This window comes from Anastrepha ludens, chromosome 5 (genome assembly GCF_028408465.1).
Source record: "Anastrepha ludens isolate Willacy chromosome 5, idAnaLude1.1, whole genome shotgun sequence".
Taxonomy (NCBI): domain Eukaryota; kingdom Metazoa; phylum Arthropoda; class Insecta; order Diptera; family Tephritidae; genus Anastrepha; species Anastrepha ludens.
Window position 1 is genome coordinate 76,674,736 of NC_071501.1, and position 18,272 is coordinate 76,693,007.

An 18,272-nucleotide genomic window follows, 5' to 3' on the forward strand; every position below is an offset into this window, starting at 1 on the left:
TAATACTAATCGAAATAAGCATCAACAGTTGTTTCGAATCAAGATTAATTTCTTCTAAATGCACACACCATTCTACCAGATATCCACTAAAACGTGAATTGCTTGTGGGTTAAAGTGATGATTCATTTAGAAACTAGCGTTTCAAATTGTTGCCACAACCTCGTTACCAACTGGCTACATCTAGTCTGTAGGGTTAAAGAACCTTATTAGGTTGTTGAGTTCCAAGCCAGATCGTGAATTGTACTACCATTTAATTTCATTGTCAAAACAATTTTTAATACAAAATAATATTGATTATAAAAACTCAATCTGCAATTTTATTTAAATTCTAATTAAGGGGCAGCTTTGCTATATATCGGTGCCGGTCTATTGTGAATATATCACTTATAGAAGAAGTATAATTCATGGATGCAATGGCAGCACTGTTCGGGAAAAGCGAATGTTAGAGAAAAGTGTGTGAAAAGTCAACGTAAGGAAAAATCAATAAAAATTTTCATTTTCACTTGTGCTGTGTTGTATTGTATGCAGAAATTTTGTTAAATTAAAACGCTTGAAAACTGAAAGCGTTCTTTCTGATTTAACTACGAGATTGTACATGAATACGTAAGCTACAAGAAAAGTGGTTTCTGATACGCCCATTTTGGCCGAAATTGATTGCAATTTCTGTTAAAGAAGCCGTCGTGTCGCGGTCGGTGTCCTCTTTGTCGATGTTGTAATCTTGTAAAGTAAGAAATAACCCAAATATTCAGACGGAACTACTAACATTTCATTCTCGTGCCGTGGATATAAGATCAAAGTAAACCGCTCGATTAAATGAAAGTGCACATTCGTTAAAAAGGTATTTTATTCGAACGTTTTCGCCTTCGTCATCGTTTAATGCAGTTAGGGGCGTTCAGCTAGACATCGATAGGGACGTGTTAGTAAAGCGAAACAGTGCCAATAGCAACGTAGAACTAAAAAATTAAAACCAATTACCAAAAAAATGGAATATAAGTAAAAGAAAGCAATGTGTGAGGAAAAACAGCTTAATATGTCTTTCATGCCAGAAATGCCGGGGAACTCTATGGAAGAAAACATTAATTTAAATAATAAAGCAGTGCAATTGGTATTTAAGTATAATGTAAATAAGTATGTCAGGTAACAGCGTGATGAATCAAGCAATGCCAATGCCACATTGGCGAATTTTGTTTGCATTTTGTTGCAGTTCAAATTATGGGGTTTAAGGGATTTTCTTGTTATACCTACTATCTTGTTGCATGAGGGGCAGAGGGAAAACCGCTCTCAAAAAATCAAGTTTTATATTTTTTAATGTTTTATGTGGGCTACGATTCTGATACCAACTATAAGATAGTCACGTACAAACCATATTATAGTATTATTTACTTCTTATTACTATAATTGCGAACATTTCATGCCAGAAATGCAGGTATGCTATATAGAGTATATATACACATAATTGGCACTTGCACCCTTTTTGGGTATTTGGCTGGAGCAGGAGCTCCTATTTGTGAGGTGTGTCTTGATGTTGTTTCACAAATGGAGGGACCAATAGTTTTAAGCCGACTTTTTTTTTATGAGGAGATTGTTTTATGGCAAAAATATACTACTCGTAGGTTTGCCATTGCTTGCTGAGGGGCGACCGCGATTAGAAAAAACTTTTTATTCAGTTTGGTGTTTCACAGAGATTCGAACCTACCTTCTCCGAATTCCGAATCGTAGTCACGCCTACGGCGGCCGAATCCATAATGTAATTCAAAGCATGCCTGTCTAAATGAAGACCTGAAAGAGGTTGGCGAAGAAGTGCCATCTCTGGATTATGAGCCTCTTCCATCATCTCTGCCCGTTCTTGGTCGGTTTAAAAATATCTAAAAAATAATGTAATAAAAGAGCCCTTTTCTACTGGTCTAAACTTACAAACTTGTTACAAATCAATCATTGAAATAATCTAAAAATATGCAATATTTAGATTGACTTAATTTTGAAACTCGGTTAAAAAACTATTTAATCCCCATTAGGTGATGCTGCTGAAGAAAAGTTAACAATTATAGACGATTTCTTGGTTTTATGAAATAGTCGAAAAATAAAAAAAATAAAAAATATATAAAAATAAGCAATAGAAAGGTGGAGCCAGTAACTTAAAAGTGGAGTACAAAACAAGAATTATAAGAATTAATTTCCATCAAATTTCAATTGAATGTAAACAATTTTCATTCCTTAGTAGCAACTTCGAATTCTTTCCATTTTGTATGAATTATCGCAATTCTACTCAAAGCTGTTATATTTTGGATTAAATTTTTAACAGATCTTCTGATTGAATATTTTGAACGCCTGAAGAGGCTGTAATAGTTTACCTCCATCTGTAACTAATAAATTATTAGCATAAGAACTGCATGTTAACCTTAATTTTTTTCTATAATTTGATAAACTCTCAAAATAAATTTTATAAAAATAAAAAAATTGTATGACTAACAAACAGAGATATTTGCCCGGTTTCTGTGGCATATTGAGTTTTTTTATCTTAAACAATAGCTATGTCTTGCAGTTGGAAGCCTGATAAAAGGTTTTAGATTTTTTTTCGTCTCGTCAGCACTGATTAGAAACGAAAAATTCACAAATTGGCTACGGCGTAAGCGTACATTTTTATGTATATACATACATTTGTATGTACCTATTTATATTTAAATGTTTACTAATTATAGCAACATTGATTCAGATGTTTTTATGTTAAATTATAACAATTTATTGCTCACCAATCAACAGCTTTCGCTTTAACGGCCTCACATTTAAATGAACTGAACACAAATTGAACCAGGCTTTTACATGTATGTATGTAAAGGGTGTTTTTTTTAGAGGTTAGGTTTTCAAGATGAAATAAAACGTATATAATTTAATGTTATGGCCAAGAATTTAGCTTTATTATAAAGATAAGGGTTTGCCATTATGTTTTAAAAATGATTTCGGGCAAGTGGCCGCCGCGGCTGGCTCGTACAAATTCCAGCCGAGAGGCCCAATTTTCGACCACTTTTTGCAGCAATTGGGGCTGTATGTCAGCAATAACGCGCCGAATATTCTCTTCCAAGACGTCAATCGTCTCGGGCTTATCTGCGTAGACAAGCGACTTCACATAGCCCCACAAGAAATAGTCCAGCGGTGTTATATCGCACGATCTTGGAGGCCACGCCACAGGTCCACGGCGCGAGATAATGCGCTCACCAAAAGTTTCCTTCAATAAATCGATTGTTGCGTTGGCTGTATGGCATGTAGCGCCGTCTTGTTGGAACCAAAGGTCGTCCACATCAACATCGTCCAATTCAGATACGAAAAAGTCATTAATCATGGCTCTATAGCGCTCTCCATTGACTGTAACATTATGGCCGGCTTCATTTTTAAAGAAATATGGACCAATGATTCCCTCTGCCCATAGAGCACACCAAACAGTGACTTTTTGAGGATGTAACGGCGTCTCAGCAATGGCTTGTGGATTATGTTCGCTCCAAATGCGACAATTTTGCTTATTGACATACCCATTCAACCAAAAGTGAGCTTCATCGCTGAACAAAATTTTCTTGTGAAAATCGGGATCGGTGGCCAACTCGTTTTGGGCCAAAATTTGCACGATTTGCAAACGTTGTTCAGGTGTAAGTCTATTCATTATGAAATGGCAAACCAAACTGAGCATAAATCAAGTGACATCTGTCAAAAAGACCATCTACGAAAAAAGTAGTGCCAACTTGAAAACCTAACCTCTAAAAAAACACCCTATATATGTAGATGCAGTTGTTCCTTTCCATGTATAGTTGCTTTCGAAGCATATGCAACTAGAATCCGTCCTTTTTTAATTACTCTGTCGTCCCGTTCATTTTTTAATTATAATATGTATAATACAGTAGGTTCTGTTTTTATGCGGTTTTGAAATAGTGCGGTTTTTTTTTAAATTACAAAATGCATGTCGACCTATCGGGAATTGTACATATAAACAAGATTCTAAACCAGCTAAGCAAAAACTCATCACAGATTACATCAGAAATGCTAACCCTACAAGTATGGAACCGCCTGCATAACTATCTAGATCAGACGTGTACATTTCCTAAAGTGACGAAAGTGATTTTACGCCAAATCCTAAACGAACGCGCAACTTGTGGGTATTGTCTGATTCTATTTCTGACTTAAATTTATTTTTCGATTCTGACGTTTCTTAAATAAAGATATAATTTTCAAAAATACAATATTTTGTTTATGCGATTTTATTTAATTATTTTCATTCATGCGGTCTATGGAACGTATCTATAGTTATAATATGGGACTAGTGCCCTTTTTTATGCGATTTTATTACATTATTTCAGATTTGTGCGGTTTTAGCATTTGAAACGTATCTATAGTTTTACTATAGAACTGGTAGCTTTTTTTATGCTGTTTTTTTTATGCTGTTTCTTGCGGAACGTATCTACCGCATAAAAACAGAACCTACTGTATATATATTTCTGCAGATTTCTTATAGGTTTTTTCTTACTCTCTCTCTAATTATATCATACATGATCTATGCATTTCGAAGGAACTTTGCATTTATAATACTCATTCCTTTATTATATGGATGGTGGGCTGAACGAACTTCGTTAGGCCAAACTTCACAGTCAAAAATAAATCATACTGCGGTACACACAGATTGCACACAACCAAAGTTCGCCTGACGAAGTTCATCGTGAGTACATTTATTTTTAATTTTTTCGCTACCGCCGGCGACTTATAACTTGAATCAATTGGAAAATTTGAAGACTCATCAATTTTGCTTTTGATGCGAATTTCATTTTGGTTCTATATAAATGGGCGAAATGTGGATTCTGTTTCTACTATAAGTTTGACCCAAATAGAGCATTATCAGTTTGTCCCTAGGGAAGTTAACGAGTATTGTTTTTTTTTTCATCGGAAAAAATTAAATAAAATTTGTTGTATCTTCAGACTTCTGCGTCAGATGGAACTTTTTTTCGGCAAAACTCAAAGTTTTGATTGTAATATTTCTATACGCTCCTTGCTTTTGAATAAAAAAATGGAATTCATTAAAATTAGATATTCCCAACATTGTGCCTAGCGCGCCTAAGACTTCAGTCCGACACATATCCAATTTTATATATGTTTGTACGATATGTATGCGTAGGCACTAAAATTTAACCTTTTATAAAATATGGTTTGAATTCATAATGGAATTGATTGCCGGCACTGAACCGGAATTAACGAATTCTTTTGTACATATGCACGTGTTTCGATACGTTCTGCTAAAAAAGTACCAAAAAATTGTCAATAAAATTTAAACAAAATTCACATACTTCAAATATTTTTAGTAGAGTAGTTTCGCTCTTTTAATTGCCTCGAAAACATTTTCCATAAAGTGGTAAGTTCCGTAGTAAAAGAGGCATGCCCTATCAGGGTCATAGCAAGATGAGATGTATTGTCGTGGCCAAGAAAACAGAGTTGTTTCTCAACTTTGCGGCCGAGACCATTTTCCCACCAATTACTTTAGCCTCATTTAGGCTTTCTCTTGCGGTCCTCATGGGTCATATGACATGTTTTACCTGACGAGAGGAATTCGTGGTAATGGAAACTCACTCAACAATCTTTATATATAATTTTCAGTTGAATACTTCCGCTGTGAAATTTTATTAGGAACATACAATTTCAGATAGACTATGGTAGAGCGAATCTGTTCAAGGTGGTAACATTAGGACAACAACAACACTTACATGTATTCTTTTTTGTAAAGTTTTTCTTAATATCAACATTTCAATGATAACACAGGTCAGCAACGTTTTGTTCTAGGAAAGTGTAGGGTCATTTTCGAAGTAATTTTTTGCGTAGAATCCGAATCCGGAGTTTAAATTGCTCTATCACGTCAGGATTTTGAGATATCCTAACCTAAAAGTGCATAAAAGCTGTTTTTGCCCATTTTTGAGGTTGAGACTTCCAAATGCGATATCTCAGTGAAAAATTAAGATATTTGAGCAAACTCAACGGCATTTAAAAGAGGAAGACTTATAATTTAAAATACCATGTCTAATTTTTTATGAAGAGCAAATTCTTCGTAGCTACATAACCTAAAAAATGGGCAAAAACAGCGTTTTTTGCACTTTTAGGTTAGAATATCTCAAAGTCCTGACGTGATAGAGCAATTTAAACCCCGGATTCGGATTCTACGCAAAAAATTACTTCGGAAATGACACTACACTTTTATAGAACATTCCGAACCCATTTTTTTGCAGACCTGTGTAATGTAAACACATTCGAAGAAGAAGCAAAGAAGCAGGCCACATTGACAATCAAGACGCACAATCGCAAAATCAGTTGATATAGTGCCATCATCTTGAATGAATTCATCTTGGACTATGTTCAACTAAATTCGATATTTCGAACTTCACACAATACCTTAAAAAATTATTTACTAACTCATGGGAGTCCGATGTGATTGAAAACGCACCACAGTATAGATTTATTGACAACTTAAGATAATACAAAATCATTATCGAATATAGGGTATCAAAACGGCGCTTTAGTGCTACTTGAGGAGTGCCAGACCGGCACTTTAACCGTTTCACCTACCTTTTTTATAGTGTATAAGAGAAAACTAAATAATATGTATTTGTTTGAGGTATCCACTTCGAGCCTATGGTTTCTTGTTTCTTCCAGTCATCACAGTACCTCATCCAAGCCCAGCTAAACCTAAGATAGAGCTAGGGCTGAGCGTGTGTGCATTTCTTCCGGGCGATATAACGAGAGTTTGTTTCTACGTTACCAGAATGACGCGTATACATCCGCGGTCAAGGACTGACACTCCAGCAGCATTCCAAAAAATATTTACAGGGAATTTTGATGCTGTTACAACAATACACTATTTAATTACGGAAGCATCTTTAAAAAAACTCATATTAAATACTTTTAAACACTCTTAAAAAAAAAGAGTTTGAATAAAAAAATGCAATATCTGCTGTGGTTTTTAGGAGTATACCTGACCCGAATTAAGCGAGTTATTAAAGGAAACCGCACATAATTCTTCCAAATGCTGAGTTTAAACGTGCAAAATGTTTGCCTTCCATGAGTTTTTAAAACTTTTACCAAAATCTCAAAACTCGGTGGCGTAAAATTAATCATTCAATTTCGTTTCTCAATAACTTTTTACTAAATAGGCCTTCTTCCTTCTCTGGTTTGGTTTGATACTCTTTATAAAATTTATTCATAACCCCCAAATTTAGAAATAAACGATTACAAATTACAAAGTTTTACAAATTTCTGTATATGCTGACAGAGGGATCACCTGATTTCAGTGTTCTTTCCACAATGGAGATAATGCAAATGTGTGTACAACATCGGACTGTTAACCAATGATGAAAAGATTTATAGCGGCCAAAGTCACACCGTTAACTGGCTCTCAGCAAATTTGAAATAATCAGCTGATTGGCTAACGTAACAGGGGTAACGACAGCAGTTTGTTTACGGAAGAACTGAGATTGTATTGATGATATACGAAAAAAAATCCACATAGTCTCCGCTCATGTTACTGTCCGACTATGTTACTGCTCGAACAACCACTGATTGGACGTGTGTGTGAATACGTGTGAAATGAGCGGGCAGAATTCTGTTGCCGAGTCCCCGCTGAGGTGGCAGTCGAAGTTACTATCACAATAATTTTTTCACCACAGCGGTTGATAGATCACCTATTTGGTTTAGCTATGGTGAAAAAAAAATGTTAGGGGAAATTTGGCTGCTACGTCACTTGAGAGATTCTAGAACCGAATGCTGCACGATCATTTCGCATGCATTCACACACTCGCGCAATCAGTCACTGTTTAGATGGCAACGAAGCAACGTGAGTGCAGATTGTGTTGATTTCTTCCGTATGTCACTAACACAATTTCATAATCATTTCAGATGTATTCAGACACTCGTCCTATCAGTCGTTGTTCAGATGGCAATGAAGTGTTGTCATTGGTTGATTTTTTAGCATCTCAGTTTTTTTCATAAACAAACCGCTTCGTGACTAAGTGACGTCGGCCCATTAGCTGAGTTTGCGTTAACCGGCTCTCAGCGATTTTGAAGACATCAGCTGATTTGCTGACTTGACAGGAGATGTAACAGCGGTAATAGCCAACGTGACGTTAATAGCCAAATTTACTCTCATAATTTTGTTTCGGATGGCGAAAACTTATAATCTATCTTTCTTCTTTGCGTGTTCTCTGCCTGCACGAGTTTCATGCACTTTGTGTTACTAAGCCACGTATGCCCGTCCACTATGACGGTGGGTTGCTAAAACATAATTTACAAAGCTGAAGCAAAACTAACTGGTGATTAAGAAAAGAAAAATATTTTGATAATCTTTCTAGCGCGTTTTTTTAAATCAGTAATTGTGGATACGTTTTGAACAGAAGATATGTAGAGTACATACACACTCATGTTTTTATGGTACAGCAATATGTACTATATAGCACAGCCACACTTCTCTACATATTTATATATGTTTTTAGTACAATACGAAGTATCGACTTTTTTTATAAGTATAAATTTTGGCAAGGTTTTGCAGATAATTTTATTTCATTGTTTACTTTCGACTTTTTTACAAATCTTATGCACATATTTTGTTTTTGTCTTGATCGATGTTGTTGTGTCGGCACTGAGTATGTGCGGTGATTAGAGGGTCGAATAGCGATACGGGCATCGTTGCGTTGCAATATACGTATGTATGTATGCACTCACATACATACTATATACATATACAACACGTACAAAATACATTTTGCATCTTCGAATTCAAATTTAATCTCAACAGCGTGTGTGTGTTTTTAGTTGTTACACAGGCACCTAAATCATGAATTAAATTATTATAAAGTCTTACTTTATAATTTGCCTTTATTTAATTTTCTTATTGTTGTTTTATTTCTCTGAACAGACCGACTTGAGAGTACATTAAATCACTGCATTTGTTTATCAGCGAGTCGCCATTGTCGGGCGCAGCTAAAATCCAACCACAGCCAGTCAGTCGGTAGGCATCTTATCTGCCTCCGTTGCCGTTGCGGCGCTTATTAGCGTGCTAGTCTCAACCAAGTTCGCCGAGGGACGCAACGAAAGCTCTGACCGTTTAAAGTGAGTGTGTGGACGACGACGTCGTTGTTCGAAAGAGTCGAGACCACTAACGATTGTTTGTTTTGTGAAAATTCTCTGAGTACCTAACCGCCGAAAAAGACGCCGGCGACGGAGTCGTCTTGTGGCAGTGTCTGATCGGCTTCACTCCCGCATAGAGCATATTAAGGTTTGTAAAGTAGAAGCGCTGCGTCCTCATCAGTAATCACGTAAACGTTGTATTTGTGGTCAACACAAAAGAAAAGTTTTCTTATCTCAGCGGTTTTGCAGTAACTTAGCGAAAATTAATAAATTAACAACAATGGCACCTGTGCGGGGGGACGGTATGAGAGGTCTGGCGGTTTTTATATCGGATATAAGAAACTGTGAGTATTCCATAATTAATGAATAATTACCAGCGATGTTTATGCATGTAATATACATACATACATATATAATATCATATTGCCTGCTGCTATAGTAGTACAAATGTAAATACATATGTATGTACATACATACATACAATACTTAAATGGTGTTGATGCATTCATAGGGGCGTCAATCTTTCTAAATTGTACAATAATGCGTTGCAAGAACTATTTATCGTCTACATTTTCCTGTTCAATTTTCACTCATACGTTAAAGCGTGTGCTTTATTGTTATTGTTGTTGTTGTTGATTTTATGAGTGTTTGCTAACGATAGGAGAAATGGCATCGTTATGCGCTTCACAGTCATTTTCCATAAATACATACATATGTACAAATGTACGCGCATGATTGTTGTCTCCATTGTTGGCATGAATTTTGCGCGACCACAATCAGTGGCTGGTACTGCTTGGCGCCAGTTTTTCAAAATTGATTTGCGCGTAGGGCGACGCAGAAGACACATGTTAATTTGATGATAGCAGCATGAATCGCTATGCTTCATTGGACTTGCTTTACTTGCCACATTTACTCCGCGCTCAGTGTACATTTAATCATTTTATTTTTAATTAATTTCACTTATTTTAATAGTGTGCCAACAACACATTGGGCCGTTGTGAGATGCTTCAAAAAATTTTGTTTATGGATATTTGACTGAATGAATGAAAATGAGGTTTCCACTTGAACCTCATGGTCATTTGTGCCCTCTATTCAGCGCTGTTCTTCATCTAAACCCAGTTTCTTTAATGAAGCTAAGATAAATTAGGGTTGGGCTGAGCGTTCTGCCTTTCTTCCGGCCACATCCGGTCAAAGTGTCTCATCCTTCTTCACGCTTGATGGATATTTAGTGCCCTAGCAACGGCTTGACCACTTTTGTGCCGGTATTTTTCTCAATTTCTTCCCTGATTTGATTTACTTGATTGTCTTTTGCTGTGATTGACCGATCAAAGTGAGGTTAATCCTAAGCACCGAAGCTTTCAGTTTATATTCTCTAGTATATCTGCTAGCATTCAACACGTTTTAGCGGCCTGCGCTGTAATTTTTTAATATCCATCAGCAAAATGTTACCGCTCTAACGTAATTTAGTTGTACCAAGCCATCTATCAGCAATTTGTTGATGAACTTCTCAGACAACTAAATATTCGTTCCCACGACAGTCGGTTCTACGTAACCGGAATGACCCGAATTTATATCGGGCCAAGGACTGTCATTTAAGCAGCATTTCCAGTATATGTATGGGAAATGTTGATGCTGCTACAACAACAACAACAATTAAATACATGTATGTTTATGCTACTTGAAAAATTTGTGCTACTGCTCTTTAACAAATTTTTATGCACTTCGAAGGCAGCTGCAAAATACATAACAAAAAAATTAAAGCTATTAATGTCATTCCTACGACAGGCGATGCCAATCAAGAATTATCACCTCAACGACATTTCTCTAAAGATTATGGGAAATATTTTAGCTATTACAATAATAATAATAACAATAATTATATCAACAACAACAATAATAACAATAACAAAAACTATAATACTAATAATAACAACAACAATAATAACAAAGCCAACAACAACATGTACAAAAATAATAATAATAACAAAAATATCAACAGCAACAATAATAACAAAACATCAACAACGACAACAACAACAAAACATCAACAACGACGACAACAACAACAATAATAACAAAAACATCAACAACGACAACAACAACAATAACAAAAACATCAACAACAAAAACAATAACAATAATAACAAAAACATCAACAACAAATACATCAACAACGACAAAAATAACAATAACAAAACATCAACAACGACAGATATACGATACACTAGACAGGGCTAGTGTACTGGGGCGGCAGCCCTTGGTCGGGAATAAAAACCCGAGTCATTCCGGTAACGTAGAACCGGCTGCCATGGGCCGGCCGGTTCTAAACTATGCTGCGCCTGTCTGGTCGCCTGGCACTAGTGATTCGCAGTGGATAAAGCTTCAGACATGTCAGAATACCGCCATTCGGACAGCGACCGGGTGCCTCCTGATGTCACCCATACAACACCTGCACAACGAGGCACAAATGCTCCCAGTCGCGGAGCACAACAAACTGCTCAGCAAGCAGTTCCTGCTGGGGTGTTACCGCAGGTTTCACCCCTGCAGACACCTGCTTGAGCCTGAGCCGCCTCCCAGGCACGTCAGGAGACACCTCCTCGACTACGCTGACGAACTCCAGGACAAAACTGACCGAGACCTACTGGACCGGACAGTATTCAGACAGTCAATAAACGACATTCACCGGGAGTCCGTTACCACCTTCATGAACTCCCGTCCCGTGAATGCCGTAATCGGAGTCCAACCACCACCCATTGCAGAAGAAGAGCTCCAGCTTCCCCGTGAGACTCGTGTAACATTGGCACAATTACGTTCTGGATATTGTAGCAGGTTAAACTCCTACTTATCCAGAATTGACCCCGACATACCAAACACATGTCCGGCATGTGAAGGTACCCTGCACGACACTAACCACCTCTTCACATGCCCCCTTAATCAGACTCATCTAACCCCCCTCTCCCTCTGGACCCAACCCGTCGAAACAGCATGTTTCCTGGGCCTACCCCTAGATGAGCTAGACGAAGACGACAGATGATATACCCACACTGACAGGGCTAACTATGCTGTTAAAACAACAACAACAACAATCAACAACGACAGCAACAACACCTTATTCATTCTATTCTAAACAGCTAACTATTCTGGTTATGGTTTTTTACTCTACACGTCCTCTAGCTATCCCCAACTATCCCTATTATAATACTTAGTATATGTATTTTAATTCAGTTCAACTGCAAACTGTTTTTGATGTGAAAATATTAATGTTACACTTCCTCGTCAAATAGGTAAAAGTAAAGAGGCCGAAGTGAAGCGCATCAATAAGGAGCTCGCCAATATTCGCAGCAAATTTAAAGGCGATAAAACGCTCGACGGTTATCAAAAGAAGAAATATGTGTGTAAGCTGTTATTTATTTTTCTGCTGGGACACGACATCGACTTTGGCCATATGGAGGCGGTCAATTTACTTTCTTCGAACAAATATTCGGAAAAACAAATTGTATGTACTGCCTTGCATATCAATCAATTATAATTGTCACAATTTAAGCAATCGAAATTATATATATGTACATACATACATACATACATACATACATACATATATTTTCATTTATTCAACTCTTCCAGGGCTACCTATTCATTTCGGTGTTGGTGAACACCAATAGCGATTTGATACGCTTGATCATACAATCGATCAAAAATGATTTGCAATCACGCAATCCTGTACATGTGAATTTGGCTTTACAGTGTATTGCCAATATTGGCAGTCGGGATATGGCGGAGTCTTTCTCGAATGAAATACCAAAGTTATTGGTATCGGGGTGAGTTACTTGCACTTAAGTACTAATTTTTTTTTTTTATTTACATATAACTTTCACTTTTATTTATTCGGGTTTCAGTGATACAATGGACGTTGTAAAGCAATCGGCTGCACTTTGTCTTCTACGTTTATTCCGCTCCAGTCCTGATATAATACCAGGTGGGGAATGGACATCTCGTATCATTCATTTGCTCAACGATCAACATATGGGCGTGGTTACGGCTGCTACTTCATTGATTGATGCACTTGTCAAGCGCAATCCCGAAGAGTATAAAGGTTGCGTAAATCTAGCCGTGTCACGTTTGTCGCGCATCGTTACTGCCAGCTATACGGATTTGCAGGATTACACATATTATTTTGTGCCAGCGCCGTGGTTGTCGGTGAAACTTTTGCGTTTGCTACAGAACTACAATCCAGTTACAGAGGAACCGGGTGTGCGTGCGCGTTTGAATGAAACGCTCGAGACGATTCTGAATAAGGCACAGGAGCCACCGAAAAGTAAAAAAGTCCAACATTCGAATGCCAAGAATGCAGTGCTGTTCGAGGCCATTAATTTAATTATTCATAGCGATAGTGAGCCGAATTTGTTGGTGCGCGCTTGCAATCAGCTGGGACAGTTTTTGAGTAATCGCGAAACAAATTTGCGTTATTTGGCTTTGGAGTCTATGTGTCATTTGGCCACATCAGAATTCTCACATGAAGAGGTGAAGAAACATCAGGAGGTGGTCATCCTATCCATGAAGGTAGGTCATGCAAAGCACTGGCTGTGCTCTATTGAAACTGATTACGTACGCTATGTTTTGCCCATTGTCGTCACATCATTTGCGATAATTTTCCGTCTTATTATTTACTTCACATAAAGATGGAGAAGGATGTGTCGGTGCGTCAAATGGCTGTGGATTTGCTGTATGCGATGTGCGATCGTGGTAATGCTGAAGAAATCGTGCAGGAAATGCTGAACTACTTGGAAACGGCTGACTACTCCATACGCGAAGAAATGGTGCTTAAAGTGGCCATTTTAGCTGAAAAATACGCTACTGATTACACTTGGTATGAAAGATTGGCATTGGCACTATTAAAATTACAAAGCATCAGATTTTTTTCCTGTAATATATCTAACCTACTTCACTTTTTTATTAGGTACGTTGATGTCATACTCAATCTGATACGTATTGCTGGCGATTATGTCTCTGAGGAAGTCTGGTATCGTGTTATACAGATCGTTATCAATCGGGAGGAAGTTCAAGGCTATGCAGCAAAAACTGTTTTCGAAGCTCTGCAGGCGCCGGCTTGCCATGAGAATATGGTTAAAGTAGGCGGTTACATTTTAGGCGAATTTGGCAATCTTATCGCTGGCGATTCACGTTCCGCTCCACTCGTACAATTCAAATTGTTACACTCGAAATATCACCTCTGCTCACCTATGACACGCGCCTTGTTGCTGTCGACATATATTAAATTCATAAATCTTTTCCCCGAGATACGCACCAACATTCAGGAAGTGTTCCGGCAACATAGTAATTTACGCTCCGCAGATGCCGAGTTGCAACAGCGTGCTAGCGAATATTTGCAACTGAGTATTGTCGCGTCGACTGATGTGTTGGCGACTGTATTGGAAGAGATGCCATCATTCCCCGAGCGCGAAAGTTCCATTTTGGCTGTTTTGAAGAAGAAAAAACCTGGCCGTGTGCCCGAGAATGAGATTCGCGAGTCGAAGAGTCCAGCACCGAATGCGTTGGCGCAAAATAATATACTTGTAAATCACAAGTGCGTATACATTGAATGGATTTTGTGTGTAGGCATGATTTTTATATACTTTTAATTTTGGCTTACTCTACTTTAGGGTGAATAGTAATGCCAATGCAGATTTGTTAGGTTTGAGCACACCGCCTGCTGGCGTAAATAATACGGGAGGCAGTGGCACTTTAATAGATGTGTTGGGCGATATTTATGGCAATAACAATACGGCGACTTACAACTCGAAGAAGTTTCTTTTCAAGAACAATGGAGTACTCTTTGAAAATGAAATGCTCCAGATCGGTGTGAAGAGCGAGTTCCGGCAAAACCTTGGACGTTTGGGACTATTTTATGGCAACAAGACACAAACACCGTTGACGGTGAGTAAACGAAAATTTTTATTCTTAGTTCCAGCATTCGATATTAGCTGTAGGCAAACTCGCCTAATCCTTAGTTCTATTATATTATTGGGTTGTGTGAAAACATCGAAGCAAATTCCGGCAATAATCTCATAATGAAAGGATATTTTTTTTAAGATTGATATGAAAAAATAAAATAAATGCACAGGCGTATTATTTCCTAAACATTTCTGACATATTTTACGTTTTTGCTGTAAACACTTTTGATGTTAAAAAAGGTTTTTATGTTTACTAGTGGTAAACTAGAAAAATAGCAGTGAATATGTTTATAAACGAAAACGAATACAAAAAATTCCTGAACAAAGTGAGAAAAATAGAGATACTATCGCTAGGAAACTAAACATCCATAATCTAACTGTTAAAAAAATCCGATTTGTGTGTGTTTACATGAATTAGAAAAGGCGCATTATGAGCTACCACTCCAGTAGGCACTTGCTGTACGCTCAACCGCCTCCTAGGCACGTCAAAAGGTATCTCCGGTAATTGGCTGACGAGATCTGGACTGTGACTTATTCTGTCACAATTACTTTCTGGATATTGTAACAGGTAATAGGAGCGAAGCACGAGAACCCGCTTATCTGAACCCACTTTCCATTTGGTCCCACTCTTTGAAAGCGGTCCGTATCCTGGGCCTATAGTTATTTGAGTTAGACGACGGCGAGCGCTGACTCCACTGCATTAGACAGATTTTGTTAATTGCTACAACACCAACAGGAGCTGCGGTCGCCTGGTTAAATGATTCTACTTCCGACGACTAATGCGAGTGAATCGACCAGAATTGAATCATTCGTACAACAGTCGGATCTACGTTACCGGAATGACCCGAATTCATATGCCGCGAAAGACTGTCGTCCCAGTAGCATGCATGAGGAATGTTTATGCTGTTACAACAACAATAATCAGAATTGATTAACAGGACAGACATCGTTTGCCATCATGGCAATGCCAAACCACATACATACATACATTATTGATAACCCGCCAGGAATAGTGTCACCAAATTTATCAAACCTTGTACTCTCAGACTATAATGGTTTTTGGCCTCTGCAGAAATCTCTTGTTGCAGTAAGGTTGAATTCAATAGAAGCACACATTTTTTGCTAAGAATGCCCTGAAGTTGTGTCCTGCTAAAATAATAGTTCTTCCTTGAAAGTAACAAATAGCGGCCGAGTGATACTTTTGGGTTATATAAAAATTTGCTAGAAATTGTTGTGCATTTTTTAGGCACATGTGAAACCATTTTTCTAAATTTTAAACCCAAATACGAAAAAAATCAAACAAAACAAAAAATCGATTTCAAAACAAAAACAAAAACTAAATTCTAAATTTTATTGATTCCCTACAGAATTTCATGCCAGTACTTCAGTGGGGCGCAGAGGAGGCACTGAAACTTAACGTACAAGTGAAATCCGTGGACCCCACACTGGAAGCTGGTGCACAAATTCAGCAATTACTCACCGCTGAATGCATTGAGGATTATGCGGATACACCCACCATCGAAGTGAATTTCCGCTTTAACAATGTGCCACAGAAATTCAGCATTAAATTGCCACTGACATTAAATAAATTTTTTGAACCAACGGAAATGAATGCGGAATCGTTTTTCGCAAGATGGAAAAATTTGGGAGGGTAAGTGAAGAAGCAACGAAAATGTTTAAAACAATAACGCTTATCACAATTTATAATAACTGATAGCGAACAACAAAGAGCACAAAAGGTCTTCAAGGCACAACAACCACTGGATCTGTCTGGTGCGCGCAATAAGCTAATGGGATTCGGCATGCAACTATTGGAAAATGTTGACCCCAATCCCGATAATATGGTGTGTGCAGGTATCATACACACGCAAACGCAACAGGTTGGCTGTCTGTTGCGTCTGGAGCCGAATAAACAAGCGCAAGTCCGTGTTATTTCCATATTCATTTGTATGAAAAATTTATATGTTTTTATTTTAATTAATTTCAGATGTTTCGGCTGACTATACGCGCCAGCAAAGAAACAGTCACCCGAGAAGTATGTGAGCTGCTCTCAGATCAGTTCTAAAAATAAATAAACAGCAACGACGACCTTCTTAGTGTAGGCTAAAAAAGTAAATAATCATGAAAACATAACCTAAATTGATTAAGACGCTATTTGAACGTCTAAATAACGGCGTTTCTTATGGTTATACGTCAAAGGGGAGATCATATAAAGCGGAATAAAATGCGAGGAAAATGCAAGAATAAAGAAAAAATTACTAAAAAAAACTACTTTCTCCTATTTAGCACAATTCAAAAATCTAAAGGCAAAACTTTTTACAAATATAAATAAAAAGTACATAAACTAAAAATTCAAATGTATGAACAATTGTATAGCTTTTGCAATACATTAGCGTTTAGCTCAACTAATTGTGTGGACATTTTTGAGTATTTAATTTTCCATGTACGTGTGCGAAAATCTAAAATGTAAAGAAATCTGCGGTACATCGTTTCAACTGCGTTAAAGTAGCTAGGTCTACCATTGAGCGATCAGCATACATAAATGTTTTCCTCTCTCATCCAATGAAATTTCACACAAAAAAAAAAAACATAAGAAATAAACAATACAATGTTTGTTCGTTTAGAATTAAAATAACCAAAAAAATTATGTTGAGTATTCATAAAAAACGTGCAACTGATTAAGAAAAAGAAAATAATAATAAATAAAACAGTCTTTATCATTTTTACATTAAAATTTGATTACCCGTAAATATATATGGAAAAGAAAATGAATATAATAAATTACTGTTACTAAAAATGCGAGAGGGAGAGGAACTCTAAAATAGGAAGAACAGCAATACTTTTACAACAAAATTATGAATCTAACTTACCTAGTAAACAGGGCGGGGGCTAAAGACATGTGCTACAATCAAAGAAACTTGTCGGGGGAAATTTTTGATCAAAGTAGAAATCAATGGAATAAAAATACAATTTCTTTTTGCTTAATCCGCGTTTAGTTTAGGTTATTTCCAAATCCAATAACATTGTTTTCGAAAAAATATACTGTATATACCTTCTTTTTGATATGAGTTCATGATGCTTAGTATGAAAAGTTGGCATAGGGGTTGTTGTAGAGAATAGCTGACACAATTTTCGTTATCGTTATGTCATTAAAGAACAAAAAAAAAAAAAGAAAAAAAA

General features: G+C 37.1%; 1 protein-coding gene across 5 annotated transcripts; it reads left to right on the forward strand.

Moving 5' to 3' along the window:
* The first annotated feature begins 396 nt into the window (after positions 1-396).
* Positions 397-18,272, forward strand: LOC128862735 (AP-2 complex subunit alpha). Of its 5 annotated transcripts, XM_054101428.1 has the most exons (12): positions 476-603; positions 8,930-9,289; positions 9,391-9,485; positions 12,426-12,637; positions 12,766-12,959; positions 13,038-13,701; positions 13,821-14,008; positions 14,099-14,725; positions 14,802-15,075; positions 16,460-16,743; positions 16,810-17,014; positions 17,080-18,272. In XM_054101428.1, exons 3-12 carry the CDS (start codon positions 9,422-9,424, stop codon positions 17,155-17,157), a joined length of 2,790 nt encoding a protein of 929 aa, XP_053957403.1. In that variant the 5' UTR covers positions 476-603; positions 8,930-9,289; positions 9,391-9,421; the 3' UTR covers positions 17,158-18,272. The 5 variants fall into 5 exon arrangements, with proteins under 5 accessions (XP_053957401.1, XP_053957403.1, XP_053957399.1 ...); XM_054101426.1 differs by lacking the exon at positions 476-603 and adding an exon at positions 397-469 and having other exon boundaries at positions 8,930-9,485; XM_054101424.1 differs by having other exon boundaries at positions 8,930-9,485.

Excerpts from the sequence above, each read along its gene's own strand:
- LOC128862735 (XM_054101426.1), top strand. The coding sequence starts at position 9,422 with ATGGCACCTGTGCGGGGGGACGGTATGAGAGGTCTGGCGGTTTTTATA. Across the intron at positions 12,960-13,037 it reads CCAAAGTTATTGGTATCGGG|TGATACAATGGACGTTGTAA; the intron begins GTGAGTTACTTG and ends TTCGGGTTTCAG. Across the intron at positions 13,702-13,820 it reads TGGTCATCCTATCCATGAAG|ATGGAGAAGGATGTGTCGGT; the intron begins GTAGGTCATGCA and ends CTTCACATAAAG.